The sequence below is a fragment of the Chionomys nivalis genome, chromosome 21 (genome assembly GCF_950005125.1).
Source record: "Chionomys nivalis chromosome 21, mChiNiv1.1, whole genome shotgun sequence".
NCBI lineage: Eukaryota > Metazoa > Chordata > Mammalia > Rodentia > Cricetidae > Chionomys > Chionomys nivalis.
Window position 1 is genome coordinate 16,260,204 of NC_080106.1, and position 23,075 is coordinate 16,283,278.

Here is a 23,075-nt window from a genome sequence, read left to right on the forward strand (position 1 = left end):
ATTTTTGTATAATTGGTATACACCCCGTAACAGCTAGAAAAACTCAAGGAAATCCTCGGAAATCAGCTTAGGAAATGTGCATTTGTAAAATGGCAAAAGGTTAAGTTCCTTACTATGTGTATACATTCATGATTGTTCTACTTAAAAACTTCAAGCTGCAAAAGTCTGTGTTCTTCCATGTGGGAATGTCAAGAGCCAGGGAATAAAGCAGCCGCACTCTCCCTGCTTTGGCAACTACAGAACCTCAGATGAGGTTCCATTAGAGTGTTCAGAAGAAAGACAAAATAATTATGGAGAAAAATAGCTTGTCAGCCTGCCTGTGACCAGCAAAGGCAGATTTAAATACACAAATGTAAGTATAAAACTATAAATAAGCAGTGTTTATATTAAATGTAAATTAAGATCGATGAGAGGAAGATAGATATTAGAGATAGATGATAGACAGGTACAGAGATAGATAGATAGATAGATAGATAGATAGATAGATAGATAGATAGATAGATAGATAGGCAGGCCAGTGTTGCTTTAACAGTTTGTGATAGATACTGTTTGTCCTTCTGTGGTTTAGATTATTAAAAATGTCATACTTGCTGCAATTTCACCCTGAATACCTCCTCCTTAACAGAACAAAACAAGGAAATAGCAATGCCTGCATTTTACTTTTTTCCATGTCTAATATGCAGAAACATACAATGTTCGCAATATAAAAACAATGCCTAAACAATACATTTTAATTAGAGCAACTAAATACAAGCAGGCAATAACCACCACTTACCTAGTTTAAAATCCAATTCTTAATTGAGAAAAGCAGTAAAAGATAATCCAAACGTCTAGTTAAATACCTCATTAAGCTTTGGTGTTATTGGTTCATCACTGCTATTCATTTCAGCCTGCGTTTGAATGCGTCCCTTGGAATTAACTGACCCACAATACCCAGTTGTGTGGGATTCTGTTTCCCACTCTTACACACAGCTTCAACTTGCTTTGGATTTTAAAGCAGATTTAATAATGATAATGAGAATTTTTAAAAAGCAAGTTCCTTCAGCCTACTGTTCTCTCTACAGAAAAGACGATGGGCACTTCTCCTCAGTTCAGTTTGCATCGATAAACACACACCTAATGACCCCCAGGAGTTTTCCAGATACAAAGGTAAGCAAATCACAGTCCATTTCTTCGATGAGTTTGTAATGTGCAACTGATTCCAAGAAGTCTGAAAAGAGCAGCCACTGACAGGTCAAAGAAAATCATCATCATGTGCCCAAATAGGCTTCCAAATTATCCGTGTGCTAAGGATGCTTCATTAAGTTACTCATTTTCTCCAATTCCAGCACCTCAGCCAGAGCGGGGGGGAGACCAGTCCTTTGATTGCAGTGTGTCATCCCTAGCTCACATAAGAGCCAAAACATGCTTTCTACACTGACAAAAAATTTATCTCTCTTTATCACCAAGAAAACCTCCTTTAGCTTCCTCTATCAAGGGAAATGCAGTCACTGCAAGAAAAGAAAGAAAAAAAAAAGCAAAATATCCCACTTTATCACAACCCACCACTTTTCTGTCTTCTGTCTTAGAGAACAGGCAAAACATACCATCATGCATACTTATTGATCGTGCGTGGGTGTGAATTGGATATATGTAATATTATACATCATACATACACATATTATATACATATGCATGTATGTATACAACTCTATAACTTAAAACATAGCTCCATATATTATTAGTCTCTACCTTCAAGAGAGAAAGATCCAGAAACATCAGCCATCAGACCAAATAAAATAAATACTTTTAACTGGCTTCAACGACAATATAAAAGGACCATGTCACCTTATAAACAAGATTTTTAGGCAAGTCTTACTTCTTGAGTTTCCACACTGTTTAATAGCCTGATAGAATTTTTTCACCTTCTGAGGAAATTACTCATAGTATTTTCATAAATTACTTGTGAATATTCTCCCTTGAGAAATGATGTCAAAGTCACCCTGAAGGTTCTAAGGCTCCTTTATAAGCGACTGATTAATAAGCTTCAGGGTGACTGTGCTTCCATACCCGCCTCCACACACACACCAGAGCCCATATTTTTTACTAAGAAAACATACCCAGATGCTGTCTTCTTGTCGGTATTGTTTCCAGTTCCTTCCACTGTCACTGAACATCAAGAGATAGCTGGTCACCCAGTTGGAGCTCCCATATCCACCTTGGGTGGCCACAGATGTGACCTCCATCCTCTCTCCAAGGTCAATCTGCAGCCACTGGTATTTGTTGGACACAAGTGGAGACCAGCCACCAGCTCCTTTTGCAAAAACAGAAGAATATTGGGAAAGAATGCATTAAAATTCAAAAAAATGGAGTGGAAATGCTGGTAGATTTATGGAATTCAGAAATATTTTCAGGATATAGAAGGCCTCGTAATTATATTAATATATAGAAAACCAGAAATGTAGTAGACAAGGTTAGATATATGCTGGTTGTGTTCATTTAGAGGCATCAGAAGTTTCCTGGTACTGGAGAGAAATTAGGAAATCTCACTGAATATTTTTAAATGTTTCATATGGAAGATCATGGCAACATTTGGTGCCAGGGTGCTTACTGCCCACAAGCATGGCTGGGTAACGGTGTGTGGCTTTTGGTCTGTCTAGGGTGCTAGCGTACTGAAACATCACGAAGAAGCTTCCTTTGAGCACTTGGATTGCAACAATGAGAGTGTAACACATATTAGAAGAGCAAGAGGTGGTGTGCATTATTTTCTTCAAGATGCACCAAAACGTTAAAGCAGTGCATATCTCTTTTAGTAAGATGCTTCATTTTCCCCTTCAATATACTTTGAGAATTGTTTCAGTTCTTAAAGTACTGACTGAATATGCAAAATACACACACACACACACATACACATTCTTGCAAGCGTGCACGCACACAATTATTGTTAAAAAGAAGTCACAAAATGGAGCTCACACATTCTGGAATACAATATCCAAGAGCTGAGGAGATGCCTCATTGGTCAAGAGTAAGAGCATTGGCTGCTCTTCCACGGGATGCAGGTTATTTCTTAGCATCCACGTGGTAGCTCACAACCATCTGTAACTATAGAGCTAATGAACCCAATGCCCTCTACTGGCTTCCATAGGCCAGAACATGTAGTGTATGCAATGCACAGACATCCATGCAAGCAAAACACAGCCATAACGAAAGTTAAGAAATACGCTATCTATCCCATAACTTCTCAAACAAGACTAATGTCCTGGGTTTTCATCTCATTCCTTTGCAGCCACCTGAAGGCTTTGGAGATAAGATCTGAAATTTTAAGCACAGATTACCATCAATTCACATAGAGTTTGATTCTAGCAATATATGTGTGTGTGTGTGTGTGTGTGTGTGTGTGTGCTATTTGTGAAATTTTGAATACAAGCATCACTCAAAGAAATACTCCCCAAATGTCACTTTGATGTGTGGTGTACATGCCATTATAACACATGAAAAGGACACACCTTGTGGGTGACCGTTTTGGACGATGTAAAGATTCTATTGATGGCAGGACACAGTGACACTCTGGAAGTTGAAGGACTCAGTCTTGACTGTTATTTAGAACTCTAAATAAGAGAAGACTACCAGACAGGGGCCCATGGGAGAGTGACACCCCAGGACAGCATAACCAGAGCTATAAAAAGGGGTTTATATATGACAGCTAGGATGAGGTCAACTAGGTTTTGTGAGCTTTCAGCAAACTGACTAATTTGAATAATTTCTCTAAATGCAATTCTGGACTGTGGCTGATGTTTATAGCCCTATGATGCCAGGTTTCCCTGTAAGGAGGGCTGATACATGCTAACCCAGATGGTTAGAACTCAGTAACAAAATTGGCTGGGGCATAAACATAGTCAGTTGCTCTAGGCAAACTGACTGGTCACTTTTCAAGGCTCCAAAACTAACTCAAAATAGTATTTAAAAAATTACAGCAATGTCCTCTATTGCAATATCTTAATAACTCTTGCTTGCCTTAGGGTGTGATCCCCAATATTTACTACACTATGCTGTCTTTAGTGCTAGGTACTTTGGGAGTTGGAAAGACAGCTCAGTAGAGGACCCAGGTTTAGGTCTAAACACCCCCCTGTCCTATAGTTCCAGCTCCAGGGGATATGATGCCCTCTTCTGGCCTCTGTAGACAATGTACTTATGGTCACATACCCACACACAGACACACACATGTATACATAATTAAACCAGAAGTCTAAACTGTAAAAAGTAGACACTGTTTCACAATTCCTTCTCTTCTTTTATTTCTTTGGCAAACTATTATGTAGAGTGGAATTCTACTCCACAAACTGGAAATTCACTGCCATCCTTTCATAGACCCAAGATATTTATACAGCATGTATTTCTTTTTGTGGATGTGGTTTTATTTTTGAATTTTCTCTGTATTTGCTCTTAAAGAGTGAATGTGACTTGGAAGCTGGGGAGATGGCTCACTAACTAAAACACTTGCCACACAAAACTGAGGACCTGAGTTCAAATCCACACAAATTCAGGAGTGGTAGCCCAGTTCTGTAGTTCGGGGACTTTAAAGGCAGAAACCAGAGAATGCCGAGAAGTGTGCAGACCGCCAAGCCTGGTATACGTAGCACTGGACAAGAGACCTTGTCTTCAGCAAGGTGGAAGGTGAGGGCCAGCACCTGAAGCTGTCTTCTGACCGCTACATACACACTATGCCACATGCATAACCCACCACACACACACACATACACACACAATTACCTAGCATTTTTATAAATGTGACTTAGGAATGGAGTTGTCTTGACCCCTAATCCCAGCAACCTTGTTTAGATTAGAGTAGAATGCAATTCATGGTTCAGCAAGAGAGCTTGTGGGTTAGACATGGACTGTATTGAAATTGGAGTGGCCCAGTGCTATACACTGATGTCTGCTGTCCCCAGGACTCTCATAGTCTCTTCTACACAGGAATTGTATTTTTGTATTTTTGTTTGTTTGTTTGTTTTGGTTTTGGTTTTTCGAGACAAGGTTTCTCTGTGTAGCTTTTGGGCCTGTCCTGGAACTAGCTCTTCTTAAACCAAGCTGGCCTTGAACTCACAGAATTCACACAGGCCTACCTCTGCCTCCCGAGTGCTGGCATGAAAGGCTTGTACCACCACTGCCCAGCTGACAGGAACTGTTCTTGAGAGATCAATAGCACACCCTCTGTAGAATTCTGCCACAGAAATCTCAGTGGTTCCTTGAACTCTCTTTGGGAACTGTGCCCATCAGATTATTTTTATATCCGAGCCACCACTTTATCCACACTCTATAACCTGGAATCCAGTAAGGAGGCAAACACTATAAACAGAAACTATGATTGCCTCTCATTGTCAGACATGACAGTAAGAATATGTAGTTCCCAGGAAACACATGGAAACAAAGCTTAGAAATCCTTAGCTACCAGACTGCAGCAACAACCTCCCTCCCTGCTTACAATGAACCGTATATCTAAAACATCGATGTGAGGTGGGGACAGCGAGCGGCTGAGTATTTCCATCCTCTGGCCTATCCAATCTCCTTTCCTCCTCAGGGTCTATCAGAGGCTCAGAAGCTGACAGTCATCGTAGAGCTGGATTTAACCAAGCATCTTGGGTCCTCCAATTGCTGTAATTGCAAACCTTTCTGAATTTCTATCATTTTTCACAGTGAAAACTTGGGCAAGAGGGATGCCCACAGGCAGCTACCACCTTACTTTGGAGGTTCTGCATGCAGAATTTTATCTCTATTAGCTTATACCTCCACAAACATGCTGACGATTTTTGCTTCTTATTCTTTCTCGTTAATTTTAATGATCTGAAATTGGTAATGAGGTTATGTTGGGAGTTTTTTTCATCAGAAATATCCTGGCAATTCTGCAGCATTTCATGACATCTTTATAATCCTGTATTTAAAAAACAAACCAGAGAGACGCACAGCAAGGAAGACGTGTCGGTACGGTCCGAGTGGGCTAAAACTGAATCATCAATTCTCATCAGGAGTAAGAGGAACCCCTGAACGACCGCTCCCTCTTTCCAGCATCTCTCACGGTTACAGTCCCACAAGCCGACTTGAAACATTGGCAGTTAATTGACCTTGAACATTTCAATTTCTTACCTGTGGTGAAAAGGTACTACCAGTATGCAAATTAAGCTATCTCATTAACAAGGTACACTGATAAAGTAATGGAAACTCTGACGCTCCCAGGCTTTACCAAGTAATTTCAGTCGGATAAGTCAGTCACGGGGGATGGAAATATTCCCGTTGGGTTTGAAGCTGCGAGGCTCTGTAGTGGTACATGATGGAATGTGCTTGTTAGAACTTTAAGAAAAATGTTGAGTAGTGACGGAGAAAATGTAAGATAAAAATGGATCCATCATCAGCTGATCTTGGCAGCCTTTGATGGCAGGAAGGGATAACGGCGTCAAGAGATACAAATGACCACAGCTGAGTGTCACACTGCACCAGCTCTCTGGTCATTGCCCATCTATCTGGCCTCCTGGAGACAAACCATCAGCACAGCTACTTTTTGTAATGGAGAACATGATGGCTAACTCAAGTAAATTGAAAACTCTGAATTACTATGAATAAAACACTGTAATGAATTCTTTATTTTGTTTATTAACTAAACCTTTCAGCTGCTAGTCAAGTGTTATTTGTCCTTAATGTGCTTTTAATATGCTAATATATTCAAGATCACAGTAAGCCAATACCTATGAAACTAAAGAGCATCTTTCTCTAACTCCATCTATTCTGTGGTTACTGATAGTAAACCCATCCAAGAGTCTTGTCCCTCCATTTCATTCTTTCTTCATATCACAGGTTTCCTTCCACAGCCCCATCTACCTGCTTCTCCAGCCTTAGCCCGGCTTCTGAGATTTATCATAATAAAGTACCACATATCCTTCAAATAGAAACATTTCTTTTATTTCTTTTTAAAAGTATTTGCTTGCTTATTATTTTGTGTGTATGTATGTGCCCAAGTGTATGTTTGCACATCACATAAGGTATAGGTGACCATGGAGGTCAAAAATGGCATCAGATATCCTGGAAATGGTGTTATAGGCAGTTGGGAGCCACCAGATGTGGGCACTTAAACCACACCTGGGTCTTCTGCAAGACCAGCAAACACTCTTCATCAGTGAGCCATCTCTGCAGCTCCTAGGAACATTTATGCACTCTTCATGTTACAGCTTGGAAACTCATATTTTAAGGTCAGCCCCTTAATAGAATCCCTAAATATTATAGCATTGCCATGAGAATTCAATTTTTTAAAGCAGATGAAGTGCCTATTGATTTCCCCACATTCAGGAATTGTGACTGTAGATGCTGGCTGTAACTTTCTGAGTTGTGAAGCTATTGTTATTGCTATTGACTCCCAAGCAAAAAGTTGTCGTCATAGTAAAGCCGAGCTTTAAAAATGTTTACTGACCCCACAAATCTATGGGTATGAACATAAATATGTAGAAGGGAGTTTGCTCTCAATCTTGGCCTTCTTGCAGTGGGTAGCAGTAAAGACAAATGCTCATAGCTTCCCAAAGTGCTGAGAATAAGTTACTGTGAGGGCTCAGCTGCAGATGGGAGATCTATAGAAACCCCCACACCAGTGCTCAGGAATCTATGGCAAATGGGACAGAATTAATGCAAGAGCTGGAGGATGGGGGAAATGTTGTGGTATGCTATCTTCTGAGCATCACACGGCTGTTGCACATATTTCTCATGACAACTGTGTTTACCTACACAAGACCTTCACAAGAACAAGCCAGTTAAAACTTCCCGCATGGGTGGGGGAGGGGCTACAAACCAAATTGTGTTGTCCCACACCAACCTGAGAAACTATTGGCAATAGATGGCTGCTTTGGGTGTGTGTTAGAGTTTCTACTGCTATGACCAGAAACCATAAGCGAAAAGCAATTTGGTGAGAAAAATGTCTATTTGATTTACTCTTCCATATTACTGTTCATCACTGAAGGAAGTCAAAACAGGAACTCAGGAACAAGGCAGGATTCAGGAGGCAGGAGCTGATGAAGAGGTCAGGAAGGATGCTGTGTACTGGCTTACCCAGACTGCTTTTATAGATCCCGGCACCACCATTCCAGAGATGACACCACCCCCTATGGGCCCTCCCCCATTGATCACTAATTGAGAAAATGCCTTACAACTGGATCTCATGGAGGCATTTCCTCAACTGAGATTCCTTCCTCCCTGATGATTCTAGCTTGTATCAAGTTGACACACAACACTTGCCAGTATGGGGGCGGGATGTCACTTTTCTTTTGGAGTATGGTCATTAGTAGGTTCCTTATACCCTAGTGGATAGCCTTACATTCATATCCATAAGGGCAGCACTAACCAGACTTGTGCTTTTAAAGGAATGGATGTTTTAGTGGCCAGAAATAATTGAAGGGGGGATGTATACGATCAAGATACATTGTATACAAGCATGAAAATTTCAAGAAATTTTAATAAATAATAGTATCTATAAGAAAACAGTTGGTTGTTCTTCCCTGTTTTTTGCTCTTATAGTCTTTGTGACCCCTTTCCCACTATGATCCTTGAAGAGTTGGAAGGAAAAGATGGGGTGTGGGTTTTATATTTAGAGCCCAACACTCTAAAGTATATGTGTTCTCTACACCTTGAGCAGCTGAGGGTTTCTTTAATAACTGACATCTACTGTGAAGAGGAATCTCCTTAGTGACTGCTGAAAGGTACACTAGTCTATGGGTACAGCAATAAATCATGAGGAGTTGGTTGAATGAAACAGCATTTTCCAGACCAAACAGGATGATTGCACATATGAACTCACAGCATTTGTGACAGCATACACAAGACCTTCACATGACCTGCACAGGCTTGAACCAGACAAAACTCTAACATGGAAGGAGAAGTTGGGCATGAAATCCCACCCAGAGCCAAAGAGCTATGGCAACTGATTATTATTTAGAGAAAAGGAGTCAGGGTTCTTTAAAAGTTTGGCACCAAGGAGGTCCTCCATGCTCCAGAGGATGGCCCCACACTCAAGAGGGTATGAGCAACAAAAGCTGCACTTGCTGCTTATAAAATGAGAGAAAGAATACCAAGTTGGGGTAGGCTGGTGAGGGAAAGAGAGGATGAATACGGGAGGAGGTGTCAGAGGGCTAAATATGATCAAAATACATTTTATCAACTTCTCAAGGAATTAAAAAAGGTGTTTGAAACTCTTTAGTGACCAAGAGATCATACAAAACAGCATCTCTCTGACCTGTTGCCTACCATTTTTAGATTCCCACAGAACCTACCTCTGGAACATATACTTTTGTAAGTTATAATGACAAACATATAAAGTAAAATGTATCCAGTGTGTGTTCTATTAGCTTTAAAGCAGAATTTGCACATACAGAATTTGCAACTACGCTATATTTCATTATCAAAATTATCTAATCAAATAAACTATATTTTCACATTTCTTCAAATAAAAGTTGAAAAATACTAGAAAAGATAGCAAATTTTCCTAATATTGTGCAATGCAGTTTTTGAGAGATGAAAACCTAACATTTTAATTAAAACTAAAAGAAAGTGTTTATTTTTAAAACTCTTCTAATCTCACAGTGGTACGTTTTATCCTAATAATATGTTGAAATAATACATTCAGTGTTGTTCAATTTTAAGTAGCCTGCCTGGCTGAGTTGTGTTTAAGCCTTATATATCCAATCTCGAATTATTGGCATTTAGTGCTGGCCTGTGAGGGACTATTCCTGGTTAGAGCCATAAAATGTAGATAAGACTATGTTTCCTTCATTACTCATATTAAAGATGGCACGGCAGTCACTTCCTGTGCTTGTCTGGGGAGACGACATGCAAAATTAATGCAAGCTACAGAGAGTGTGAGTCCAACTTCTTCCTCAAGGGATGAGAATGCAGGGCACAGACTTTGAAGGACACAGGCACAAGTGAGCACCCTTGAGTGGCACTGCTTGCCACCACTAGGACATCTACATTTCTAAAAAAAGAATTTGGCTTAATTAAAAATGTCACAGGAAGGTTCCCTTCAAAGGTAAATTGCTTCTTTTTTTCCAAATGGGAACTTACCTATATTTTCCCCCAAGAGTCCCCATTTGCCTGATTTGAACTTGACATTAATTAAAAAAAAAATGTCTAGAATGGAATGAGCATGATGCCACTACTTGTCTTGTTTTGTTAAATGGTATATGTTGTCTAGGAAACACCATTTAAGGTTTTTTCATAGCAAATATTGTCTTTTTGGAGGAGGAAAATAATACTGCTGATAAAGTGTGGATTGCTGTTGGTCTTTTCTTGAGATCATTCATGGATCTTGGCATCACCTACTCTGGTCTCAGAATGTTTCTAGAGTGGGCAGATGACCCTGGATCAGGCCAATGACTCAATGCTAGAGTGTGGAAGGAGCCGCTAAAGAAGATATTTCTGTGCTAGTGAGAAGAGGGATGCTAAGACAGAAAAGAACTTATAGGAAGTCTAATCAAGTGCAGCCAGCAGAGAAGCAGGGGAAAAGAGAATGCCAGAGTGAGTTCTAATGATGTGGCCAGGAACCCTGGGTCTGCTCATTGGAGTTTTGGTTTTGTGGGCTGTGCATTACCCTCTACTTTAACAGAAGTTACTCAGGACCACTGTTTCCTCCTCCTCCTCCTCCTCCTCCTCTTCCTCCTCCTCCCCTTCTTCCTCCTCCTCCTCCCTCTTAATCTTTCTCTTCTTCCTCTTCCTTCTCTTTCTCCTCCCCTCCTCCCTTTTCTCCCTTTTGCTCTCCCCTCCACCTCTGCTTCCTTTTCCTCTTCGCTCTTTCTTTTCTTTTTTCCCTCTTCCTTCTCTTCTCCTCTTCCTCTTCCCTCTTCCTCCTCCTCCATCTCTAGCTCCTTTTCTTCTCTCTGTCTCTGTGTGTCTGTCTGTTTCTCCCCCCCCCTCTCTCTCTTTCTCTTTCTCTTGCTTTCTCTCTCCACCCCTCCATCCCTCCTCCTCACTCCTGGTCGATCATTGCCTTTGTTCTCTAGAATGGATTATTCCCATCAGTGCAATACATTGTTACATCAGCATGCTGCACTTACCATCTCCTTTTTAAAGGAATAGATGCACCACTTGACCCCATTTTACTAATCTTTATTTTTTTGCCATTTATATTAACACCCTTCTAAGGAGCTGTTTTGTATCACTTCCAACTTTTCTTGTCCCATCTGATCTTAGGTCAGCTGTAGTCAGGCATCTCCTCCCAGTCAATTAATTGAAAATATTCTTGTACAAGTAACCAAAGAACACCAGATCTTCAAATCCAGTGGCCAGTCTTCAGTCTCCTACCATTGAGATATTGGAGATTGTCATTTTGGGGATCACTCTCTATGCCTTCGTGTATTTTGCTGACTTAACTAGAATTCCCTGCTAGGTTATTGACTGCTCCTTCCCAGGCTCATCATTGTTTGCTCTTTTTCATTGGCATTTATTTATATTTAAGTGTTTATTTATCTATTTATTGTGGGGGTTTGGGTGGAACCATGCCATAGAGTACAACATGGTGTGTGTATATGGAGGACAAAGGGCAGCTTACAGGAGTCAGCTCTCGCCACTGTGTGTACCAAGGGAATCCAACTCAGGGCACTGGCCTCCTCTCTTCCCTTGGTCCTCAGTCATCTCTCACTATTGAGACTCTCCAGGTCTTAGCCTTTAGCAGGGTTTATTTCCTTTCTATTTTTATTCTTTGCTCTCTTAGATAATTTTTATATCTACCCACGCATCATCTGTACATTTTACTCTTTCATTGAGAACATTTCCAGCCCCCCACGCCCTGCACGTTACTCTATAATCTGCCTAATATAGTCACTACAAGCTCTTCCTTCCAGTTTCTCAGGATGAAACGTTAAATGGAGTCACACTTGCCTCCTTTCTGTTTCTTACACCGTATATCTCAAGCCCTGGAGGATGTTGGTGTTGGTTCTCTACTCCCGTAACCTTCATGGATGCTTCCTTGACTCGAGCCTCATTCTACGATCCTGGATTCTTGCAATAACCACCTAATAATCTGCTTCTTGTCTTTGTCCACTGAGACTCTATTCTCTATACTATATGCGTAAATTCCACTCCTGAACTCAAAAATACTGACGTGGCACTTGATCTCACACAGAACGAAAGGCAGGTCCTGGTTATATAAATTTAATGCTCTGTTAGGATCTGCTTTCCTTCTACTCCTTCCATCCATCCTTCTTCCCTTCCCAACTGCTAACATTTTTATTAAATTTTATTTATTTTACATACCAACCAGTTTCCTCTCCCTCCTCTCCTCCCATTCCTTTCCCCCCACCTCCTTTCTACCCCTCCTCCTTTTTATGTCCCCCATCCATTCCTCAGAAAGGGTCAATAAAACATGACATATCAAGTTGAGGCAGGACCAAGCTCATTCCTCCTGCATCAAGGCTGAGCTAAGCATCCCACCATAGATAATAGGTTCCAAAAAGTCTGCTCATGTGGCAAGGACAGATTCTGGTCCCACTGCTAAGGGTCCCACAAACAGACAAAGCTACACAATTCTCATCCATACGTGGAGGGCCTGGTCTGTCCCAGGCAGTCTCCCTAGCTGTTGGTCTAGAGTCCATGAGCTCCCACAAGCTCAGGTCAGCTGTCTCTATGGGTTTCTCCATCATGATCGTGACCACCCCCTTGCTTATATATGTGTCTCCCCGAAGTTCATGTGTTGGAAACATGATCCCCAAATTTATGTTTGGAGATAAAATCTTAGGGGGGTCATTAAAATAATGTTGAAGCCACAAGAGTGGGACACTCATGACCATACCACATAAACACACAAACACACACACACACACACCCCAAATTGGTTTACTAACTCAGTCTTACTGTGTGCTTACTCTCCATCTTACTATGATGCCAGAAGATCTTCATCAGATGCCAAAAAGATGGCAATGCCATGCTCTCAGATTTCCTAACCACCAGACTTGCAAGTCCACACAATACCTTTCTTTACAAGGTACCTGGTCTGCAGCATTGTGTTACAACAACAGAACACAGACTGAGCACCAGCTCCCTCCTCTCCATCTCACTGTCATTCTCTGAATGACCTGCTCACCACTTCCACTTCCAGAGCTCTGCTAAACACTCTCTTCGCAGGGATACCCTGTGTTAATATGTCTTCAGGACTATTCAAAGCTCACCAATTCCAAAGGCTTACATCTCCTGACCTCCTCAAAAAAAAAAAAATTATTCCATTCGGAAATCCTGCAGCCATTGCCTTAACTCACATTTCTTCATTTTCTGATAGAAATTGCCATCCCTTAGCACCTTAGCACAGCATATGTTGCTCTTAGTTGTGTGTTTTGTTTCTTTTCTGTCTTGGCCCATTTAAATACAAGCTTCACTGGACAAGGAATTTTTACCTGCTGTGCCCACAACAGAGCCCAAGTTCTTAGCATACTGCCTGACACAGAAGAGGCTCTAAATAAATACAAATATTGATTAATTTTAGGGACATGCACTGAGAATTGTCATCAGGCAATTTCATCACTAGGCAAATGCTATTGATTGTACTTACAAAATCAGGATCATATAGTCTACCACCCACTCCTTGCTATATGGAATAGCCACCATTATGCATGCAGTCCATCGTTGACCAAAACATTATATAGCTTATGATTGTAATTCTAAATGATAGAATAAACTAAAATTGCAGTTATATGGGCCTGAGTGTTCGAACTCATACAAGCTAGGCCTGAATTAAACCACAGAATTCTTTTCAACAGTGCACTTGAATTGAAAATCTAGACATTTGGCTGAGATGTCAGTCTCACAGCCCACCAATCAGCTCACAGTTACCCAGTTTAGTTACTCCAAACCACATCTCACAGATGTATCTATAATTTTGCTTTTTTGAGCTCTGGATACAATGGAAATGAGCTGCTTTCTCGCTTCATCTCCTCGGCAGGGCCCTAAATTAATAACACCTCACTAAGTTCTCCTAGGTTTGATTTCTTTGTTGTCTATCAATTTTGCCTCGCAGCAAATTGGCAGACTGACTTTCAGCCTTTCTTTTTGTCTTGCCAGATCAAACATTTCTGAAATCTTTAATAATTCAGAGGATTGAAAAGTAAATATTTATATCCTTTCTCTGTTCAGGCATTTTGATTTATATATTTGATTTTCCTATTTTAGGACAGCCAAATTCCCTCCAGAAGTCCAATAAAGCTACAGAAAAAAAATACCATGCCTTAATCAGTTTTTATTTTTACCATGCTCAATTTTATCTTATTTAAATTAGCAGTTTGGGGAGAAAATGGTTTTGAGTGCACGGTGTCTAGAAAGTCAGATGATGATCAGGATATGTCCACAATTTACTTTCTAAGCCCATTATAATACTTGTCTCAAAGTTCCCATTTAGATCCATTACAACGAAGCAGGTCGTTTCAGTAAATGACATCATGGATGGGAGATAGTGTGCTGGCTCAGAGGTTTAAGTAACATTTTTTTTTTAATCTTTCCCTGCCAGACTGCGACGATAAGCTGACATGAGCCAAATGCCCTCACCCCACTCCTTCTGGATCACCAAAGTGAAGTCACTCAGAGAGCCCTGCAGCCAACAGCCCTCGTCTCCACACAACAGTTGGGAAAGCAGCATGGGCATTGGGTGGTAGACACTGGGGCATGGTGTATCACGAGCACAGAAAGCGAGACACCGGTCACAGGTGTTCAATTGACTAAATGAGTTCATAGTCTTCCGATCTAAAACAAAAGCTTAAATATACTAGTAAAGTTTTGTGTTTTAAGGCACATTTATGTGGGTATACGAATTTGATAAATCTACCCTTGGATGTACAAATTTTAATTCCAGAATCTATTCCTTTGTAAGAATAGCCTTTCTGTGGTCATTGTTATTGCACAGACAGTAAGATCAATGATTAGTGATGTACCCAGCCAAAGCAACATGAACGTCTACCCCTCAGCTGGGGTGTAGTTAGACTATTTCTTTCCTTCTAACACCAGCTCCTTATCCCCCTTGCCTTAGAGCCCTTAATTTCTAAAATATATGACTATAGATTCTTTATCGCTTCAGATGTAAATGGTCATGTAGCTTCTTGCTATTTTTATAATCCAGGAATGTCTTTTTCGAGGATCCATGAGACACCCCTTTGAAAATCAAGCTCTGAAGACAAGCTCCCTGTCTTCCAGGCTCTGCGGGAGATTAGGAGCCCAACTTCCTCAGGCTCCAATTAGCAAGCAGATGGTCTGATCACATTGGCCTGCACCCCCACCCCCACAAACACACACACACAGTGTCCTCTGGTATATTTCCATTAGGTCAGTACAGTGCCTCTGTAGAATTGTTTCAAAGGAACTGTGTTCAGTCTCTCTCTCCTCTATAGAAATATCCCTGACCTCTGCTGCAATGTTATTTGGTAAAGTCCTCCTTGACTTCCTACCTCAATCCAGCCTATTCTTTTTTTTTTCTTTGATGGGATATTATTGTTCTGTTTAGACTTCTTTAATGTAATATGTTTTTGTTGTTCTACCAAATGGATAATATTCTCCAGCAACTCAACAATTTTAAAATTAGAGGCTGAGAGAAGAATGCCTTACTGGGAATGAGTGCCTGTCTCAGAGCTAGAAGGCCATTTTCAATTGTAGTGGCCAGTGTTCAGTGGTTACTAATGTGTTCCTGTGTTATCCATCATCAAAAAGGAATCTGAAGAGGAGCATAGAGCAGCTCACTTGGCACAGGATGATCCTTGCCAAGAGAACAGAAAAAGGTGTGACTAGGCTACTACAATGGCAGTGAATGGCAACAAACATCCAGTGCTGCGTACCAACCCCATCATGTTCAGATGATATAGAAGGTTAGAAGCACAAGGATCCATCAACAACCCTCTACTGCCTCTGATGTAACAACCAAAATCCATCACCTAATCACACCAAGGCATCATGGATGACCTTCATGAATCAGCAACCACTTTGGAAAGGAAGAGAAGAAATGTTAGAAAGTTAGTATGTCTTTTTTTTTTCATATGGATAGGATTCACACATTAGTTAGTAGAGGGTAGGGATTTGGAGCAATGTCATGTGGGGGCCGCATACAGTAAGAAGTCTCTGGACAGAATTACAAATAGAGTACTGCTTTACTGCTTTAAAACATGACAATCATCAACACTTTGATAATAATGAATAGTATTGAGATGTTTGTGTTCCCCTTCAACCACTGACCTAATCATCAGATTCAAGAGTTTGGAACAAGCTAGAGATGGTCATACCAAAGTAGATTTCAGATCCATATAGCCTATGTACTTTAGTAGTACTAGAAACTATTCTAAGAATGAGGAACATCCTCGAGCTGCCAATAGTATGTCTTAAAATTTTCAATGAATGTGTAGACTTTGGAGAATAATGCCATTTCTGTGTGTAGACAACCAAACTCGGTGTAGCTTTACAATTACCAAAACATCTTGCTACTTATAGATAGATGACTTTATTGAACATCACAATGATTTTAGTTCTTACACAAATCTATCTATCTGTCTATCACCTATCTATCTCTACCTATCTACCCAGACTTTAATAGTTACAATTTTCTACTGTAGTATATAGAGTGTATGCAAATAGAATTAGAGTCTGGAGCCAGCAGGTGAAATATTTCCCTGTGCACACATTCAGTTCTAGAAATGCTTCCAAATGCAGACCTCTCTGCTGCACAAAGAATCACTTCCTCTAACATCCTTGCACCCCAGCCAGCTCCATCTGGCTCTTGGTCTATGCAAAAAAAGAGGGACACACAAGGTTATTGTTTAATGAAAAATTGAGTAGAAAAAAATAGCTATTATGTGGTTTGTGTCAAAATTATTCTATGACCATGAGTCTTGCCTGGGATCCACACATATTTGAATATTTTGTATCATCTTTGATAATTTAATTATTTTAACTGATTTCTTTACCTTATTGAATAAAACAGATGAAGTTTCACAATCTTTGATCTTTAAGTATTTTTCTATACTAAAATAGTAAAAACTAGGAATGAAACAAATGTAACAAATTCTAGGTGATTTTTCCCCCAGAATATATGCTTTCCTTTCACCTATTAACCTGATTATTTTAAATTTTTTTTACTTATGTGTATGTGGGTCTCTATGAGTATTGACTGAGTGTGTGCAAGTGTCTACGGAGGCCCAAACTGGACGCTGGACATGATGCAGCTGAAGTTACAGACAGTTGTGATCTGCCTGACGAGGATGCTGGGAACTGACTGGATCCTCTGGAAGAACACCCAGTGCTCTTCAGCACCGATCCGTCTCCACCTCTTCTACTAGTCTGAATTTAAGATGTGATTTTAACCATGTCTCTGGACTTCCTTAGCCTCTCCTAAACTGCAAAGAAGCATTTCCCAGAGTCACACACCACTTGTCAGCTAGTCTGTATCCAAGAAGGAAGGCAGATGTTCCCCTGGGTTTGTTAAGATAAAGCTTAGCCCACATTTAGAGGAAGGACAGTCAAGTGTGTCAGGAAGTAAACAAAGGGGAACACCAGGCACAAGATGGAATAGGACATCAGGTTATCTCTGCCTTATTTCTATTCCTGATACGTAACAGAAAATTCTAAATTGTCCTTTTTGATAAAAGAAAGTCTCACAAGGCAACCTCATCTCCACTCAAACCAATGAGGCCTTTCACGCAGTTGTCAGGCTACCTATCATCGTTCACGGTTCCCAGTGGATATTGATTCACTGAGTCATAATAAAATAGTGTTTCCGGCCGGGGGTGAGAGCTAACGCAAACACTTTCTGGATGAGAAAGATGGACCAAAAAGAAGAAGAAAGTTGTATTTCTGCCCAGTCAATTTCAAATTGCTCCTGGCAATACTGTGAATCTCCTCCTTACCTCTCTTTCTCCTACATACTCTGTTACCACACAGGAACATGAAGCAACCGAAAGAAAAAAAGGGGGGGAGTGTTGAGCAGGGGCTACGCCACGCATGCTCGTGATGAGAGCGACAATAATTGCAAAAAGCACGTCCTTTTGATAAACAAAATGGACATTCACCGGCACGGATCGTTATAGTGCAGCTGCTATTGCTTTTATTACACACGACTTATCCAAATGTGTAACCCATAGTTACGAGAGGATGGTTTTAAAACACCAGAGGTCAGTTTGCTGTTTCAAATGCACCTTCAGAATTCAGAACTTCGCTTTCTTAGTTGAAGACATTTGCAATTTGCAGCTGTAGGAAACGCGAATGTAGTATTTCCTGAGCCAGCTAAGCTCAACAGTCAACCATAAATGTCAAGAACTTTATATTTTCGCTTAATGGCACCAATTTTTCCTTCAACAGATGCATAACTGAGCGCAAGAATATTGTGCTGTATAATTGCCCTTGTGAAAGTTTTCAATCTATGGTGTTTGCAGAATCACACACAAGCCTGAATACGATCTTTCCAGCATTTTATGCTCCTTTATATAAAAATGGGAGGGACCACCTGACAGCAGGGGCATTACACTTTGGGAGAGTCTTGAGGACTGGATTTGCCTGGTTCCAGAGAGCTGATGCTTTCAAAGCAAAGGAGGGCCTGGGAGAAAATATTCATCAGGACAGAGTCACTTATAAGCTTCTGACCCTCGGTATGACCTCCTTCTGCTCTCCAATTGGCACGACAGCTTTGGCTGCTTTGCTTCTTCTCCATCCTATCTTTTATCATCATTCACATATCCCCCTTCCTTTCCATTTGCCGAAAAGCTAAGACCTCCGTTTCTTCCACCTTCACATTCTCAGTGAACCACATTTCCGAGAACCCTTGCTGCAATGGGACTTTGTGGATGGTAAAGTCTGAATCTTGTGTCTTCTAGCTTTCCTTTCCTTTCATAACTACATAGAGCAATATCTCCTCTGCATCTATTCCTGGACATCTTATAGATATCTTAAATCCAGAGCTCCAAAAATGAACACTCCATCGCTTGCCAAAACCACATGGGCACATAACTCTAACCTTCCACTCATTTGCACACACACATACACACACAAAAAAAAATTTCAAATCATTTCTAATTATTCCTTCTCAAAAATACTATGAGACTGCAAAATCGGATCACCATGACTTCCAAACTGATTTTATTGTATTTCTTTCCTTTTCTTTACTCTTGCCCTGGTTGGAACTTTTATTATCTCAAAAATGCCATTGAAAAACATCTTCTCAGCTTATTGCTCTGTTGCTTGGGTAAGAATTTCAGTAAGACATCATCTCAAAGCGACAGGGATTCTATTCACCCGAGAAAAGTGGGTTCATGATTACAGGAAGCATTAAGATTGCGGGTGACCACAAAGAAACCAGAACCCACACTGAAAAATCTGGGAAGACTTCCAAGGATAGTCATGTCTATGCTGAGATCCTAAAAGAAATGAACTAAGATAAGATGAAACCGTGGCTTTCCCAAAGGAAGAGGAGATACAAGTTCTGCAAATGAGAGAGAGCACAGTATATTCAGGGACTTCAAATTGTACCAAACAGTTGGACTGTAAAGTCATAGAAGTTGGCTTGAGATGAAGAAACGAGGCTATGCTGGTAAGAGGAGGCCTATCTTAAGGGCCATAAAGGATACAATAAACACTGACAGAATGAGAATTAGAACTGTGGGGAGAAGCTAAGAAATGAATACATTGCCAGTTGGCAATGTAGAAAGATCTCCTTGGTCAAATTACAGAGAAAGGAAAAGCATGTTTAGAGTTGTGTTATTAATCAGAGCTGGGTATTCTGAGGCTCAAATGAAAGCCATATTTTCTAGCAAATACCACGAAAGGGAAAAAAATAATTGATGCCTTGATGATGAAGGATGGACAGAATCTCATGGTCTGTGGGTAGCCCATAACTCTAAGATGTTAGAGCATCACTAAAGATATGAGGAAGGGAGATGGGAAGTCCACGGTGATAATTTGGAGAACAGTCTAAATGGTGGTGCTAAGAGTGATGCATGTGTGTGTGTGTGTGTGTGTGTGTGTGTGTGTGTGTGTGTGTGTGGAGGTCAGAGGTCAATGTAGGGCACCATTCCTCAGATGCCATCCACTCTGCTCTCTCACTAACCTGGATCTCTCCTAGTAGGCTAGATCAGCTGTCCAGCAATCCTCAGGGATCCACTTGTTCCATTTCCCACGACTGGGATTAAAAGTTCAAGTTTCCATGCCTGGCTTTTTTTATAATGGTTCTGGGAATTTAATTCAATTCTTGTGTTTGTTGCAGCAAACGCTTTACCAACTGATCTCTCTCAAGCCCTCATAGAAGAAACATTTAGAAGAGAAAAATTGAAACATTAGGAAGTCTGAGGAAATGCAAAGGATTTAGAAAACTGATCAGTGGTTCACTTTGGAACCCAGAGGTAGCTCTCCTTGGTGATCAGAATGGAAGAAGCAGCCTGGACCTGATAGTGCACATATGTCAGCCTAGCTACCCGGAAGATTGAGGCAGGAGAGTCACCAATTCAAGGACTCCGTGGGCTACACAGAAAATGCAAAATAAACCTGGAGAACATAGCAGGGTCAGACCTCAAAATAAGAAGTAAGAAGAATACTATATTTTGGTTGTTAGCCTAGCCTTTAATGTCTGAGTCATTTCTCCAACCCATGGGAGAGGGAAGTAGAGGAGGGAAGGGGAAGGGAGGGGAGCAGACAAAAATATATAGTTCAATAAAAACAATAAAAAAATTTAAAAAAAGAAGAAAACCAGAGACAACGGTCAGTGCTAGAGTACTTGCCTGATATACAGGGGGCCTTGGGTGCTATCTCAGGTACTACCAACAAAGAAAGCGAAGGCCAAGGGATTTGAGTATGGATAGGCTTTGGAGAGGAAAGTAGGAAGCCATTCCTTTCTGATCATTCACACTAGCTGATAGTCTTTAGCATGCGCCTCTTGAATAACCAACCTATTTTCACCAACTCTTTGCAGTTCTTTGCATAAAAACAGTTCAAGTCTTAGCTACAAAAATTGCTTCCTGTTTGACAGGGTGTGTAGCATAAGTTCAGCCTGGCCTTGCAGCCACAAGTAACAACACAGGTGTCTAGGAAACCTGTTCTCATTGTCCATCACTTTATTTGAAATACACTAACATATCCCTATTCTTCCCCTTCAACCAGGATTTCCCTGCATCTGCTTCTCAACGGCAGCTCAAATATCATCTCCCCCTGAACCTCACTTGATAAATATGGACTTGGTCAAGAGAAAAGGTGGAGTTCCTGATATTCATTACATTAGCCACTGAGAGCCAGCTATCATGTTAGAACACCAGCTTCATACACAAATATGGCTTTACTTAAACTTTTGTGACCTGGTTAAACATGAAAGTGTGGCTTGTCATTAGTTTCTGCCATTGTTCTCATGTAGCCAAACTCAGAGTGACTGAAATAAATCCGATCGATTCTGAGATGAAATCAGAAGGTCATAGGATGATGGCAGCTTTTCCTTTTCGGTAACGAAGTGAAAAAGAGAGAGCTTTGTAATGAGCAAAGCCGACACTTCAAAGGATCTTAAAACCACTCTGTCATTTCTATTCTAAGAAATATTTGGTGATTAATTCCCATCCATCTTTTTTGGAGCATCTGAAACATGTTTTGAATACCAATTGAAACTTCACCAGTATTGATATCACATAATGTCTTAGAATAATTCAATATATTAAAAACTTAATGGGTTTTGTACATAGGTTACAACGTGGCTAATGTTTACAGTTTTGAGTGACATGAAAACGACTTACAGATTGTCTGTATGTGTGTTATAATATGTGACAGAGACAGAGATGGAGCATACGTGGATTAGCATGTGTGTTAGAATATGTGATGAAGACAGAGATAGGGCATACATGGGTTAGGATGAGTGTTTGAAAATGCAATGGAGACAGATATAGGGCTTACATGGACTAATATATGTGTTTTAAAATGTGATGGGGGCAGATATGGGGCATACATGGACTAGAATGTATGTTTTAAAATGCAATGGAGATAGATATGGGACATACATGGATTAATGTGTGTTATAAAATGTGAGACACATATGAAAGGCATAGATGGACTGGATCTAGTGCTTTGGGCATTTCTAGTTCTTCAAAAGATTATGAAGACCCAATGACTTCCAGATGAAAAAATATATCAAAAGGTTATAAAATACCTCAGTTTTGAAATATTTATGTATATATATACATATATATATATCCCTCACACATCAAAGAATATAGAATTTGTTTCTCTAATCACATAAGCTAATTATGGTTTTCAAAGCTTGAAAAACATACTTATTTTAGATAAATGAAACTATTGTATCTTAGGAGTTATCATTTTGATTCTAGTCTATACCAGCAGAACTCTCAATATACAGTCTAAAATAATGAACTAATAGATGCTTGATATAAATGAGTACCTATATGTTGTGGAATATTTGATCCTAAAGAACCCAGAGATGGTCCTATTTAGATAAAATCAACCATAGGTTAAGAAGCAGAGCAAACAACCAGTTGACTGGAAGTAACCATAGAGACTGAGAGAAAGTCGAGAAGTCAGAGGGAGAGGAGAAAGGCACAGGAAGTAGAAGGGACAGACACCTGGTTGGAAAAGAGAGAGAGAAAGAGAGAGAGCTCTCTCTCAGAGGATGATAGAGGAGAAAGGTCAGTTGGCTGCTTTCTCTCTATCTCTGAGCTAGCAGGTAAAATATTGGTAAAATAGAATGATAGAGAGTTAGAAACAATTGCCTCCCAAAGTAGAGGTGACTGAGACGGCAGCAGAAGAACATGAAGGCTCCCCTAGACCACAGCCTCAGTGGCCAGGTGGTGGGTTTAAGTACAGCCACTATCACACAGGTAAAATGACAACTATACAGCCCAAGAAACTGAGTCTGTGTCTACTAGACATATATAGAAACTGCCCATGTACTCCATAACATACTATATATTTTGTGTCTCAACTCCTTGGATCTGGGCTGGAGATGTAACTCACTTGGCAGAGAGCTTGCTTTGCATTCACAGAGCCTGGGTTGTATCCTCAGTATTTCATAAACCATGGTGATGTACACCTGCAATTTCAGCATCTCAAAAATAGAGACAGGAAAAACAACA

General features: G+C 40.4%; 1 protein-coding gene across 1 annotated transcript in view; it reads right to left on the bottom strand.

Annotated features, from left to right (window-relative positions):
- Positions 1–23,075, bottom strand: part of Cntnap4 (contactin associated protein family member 4) — a 279,574-nt gene that overhangs the window by 191,029 nt on the left and 65,470 nt on the right. Inside the window, exon 3 of the mRNA XM_057753520.1 lies at positions 2,100–2,293. Coding sequence (XP_057609503.1) covers positions 2,100–2,293 — 194 coding nt within the window. The remainder of the gene's footprint in view (positions 1–2,099; positions 2,294–23,075) is intronic.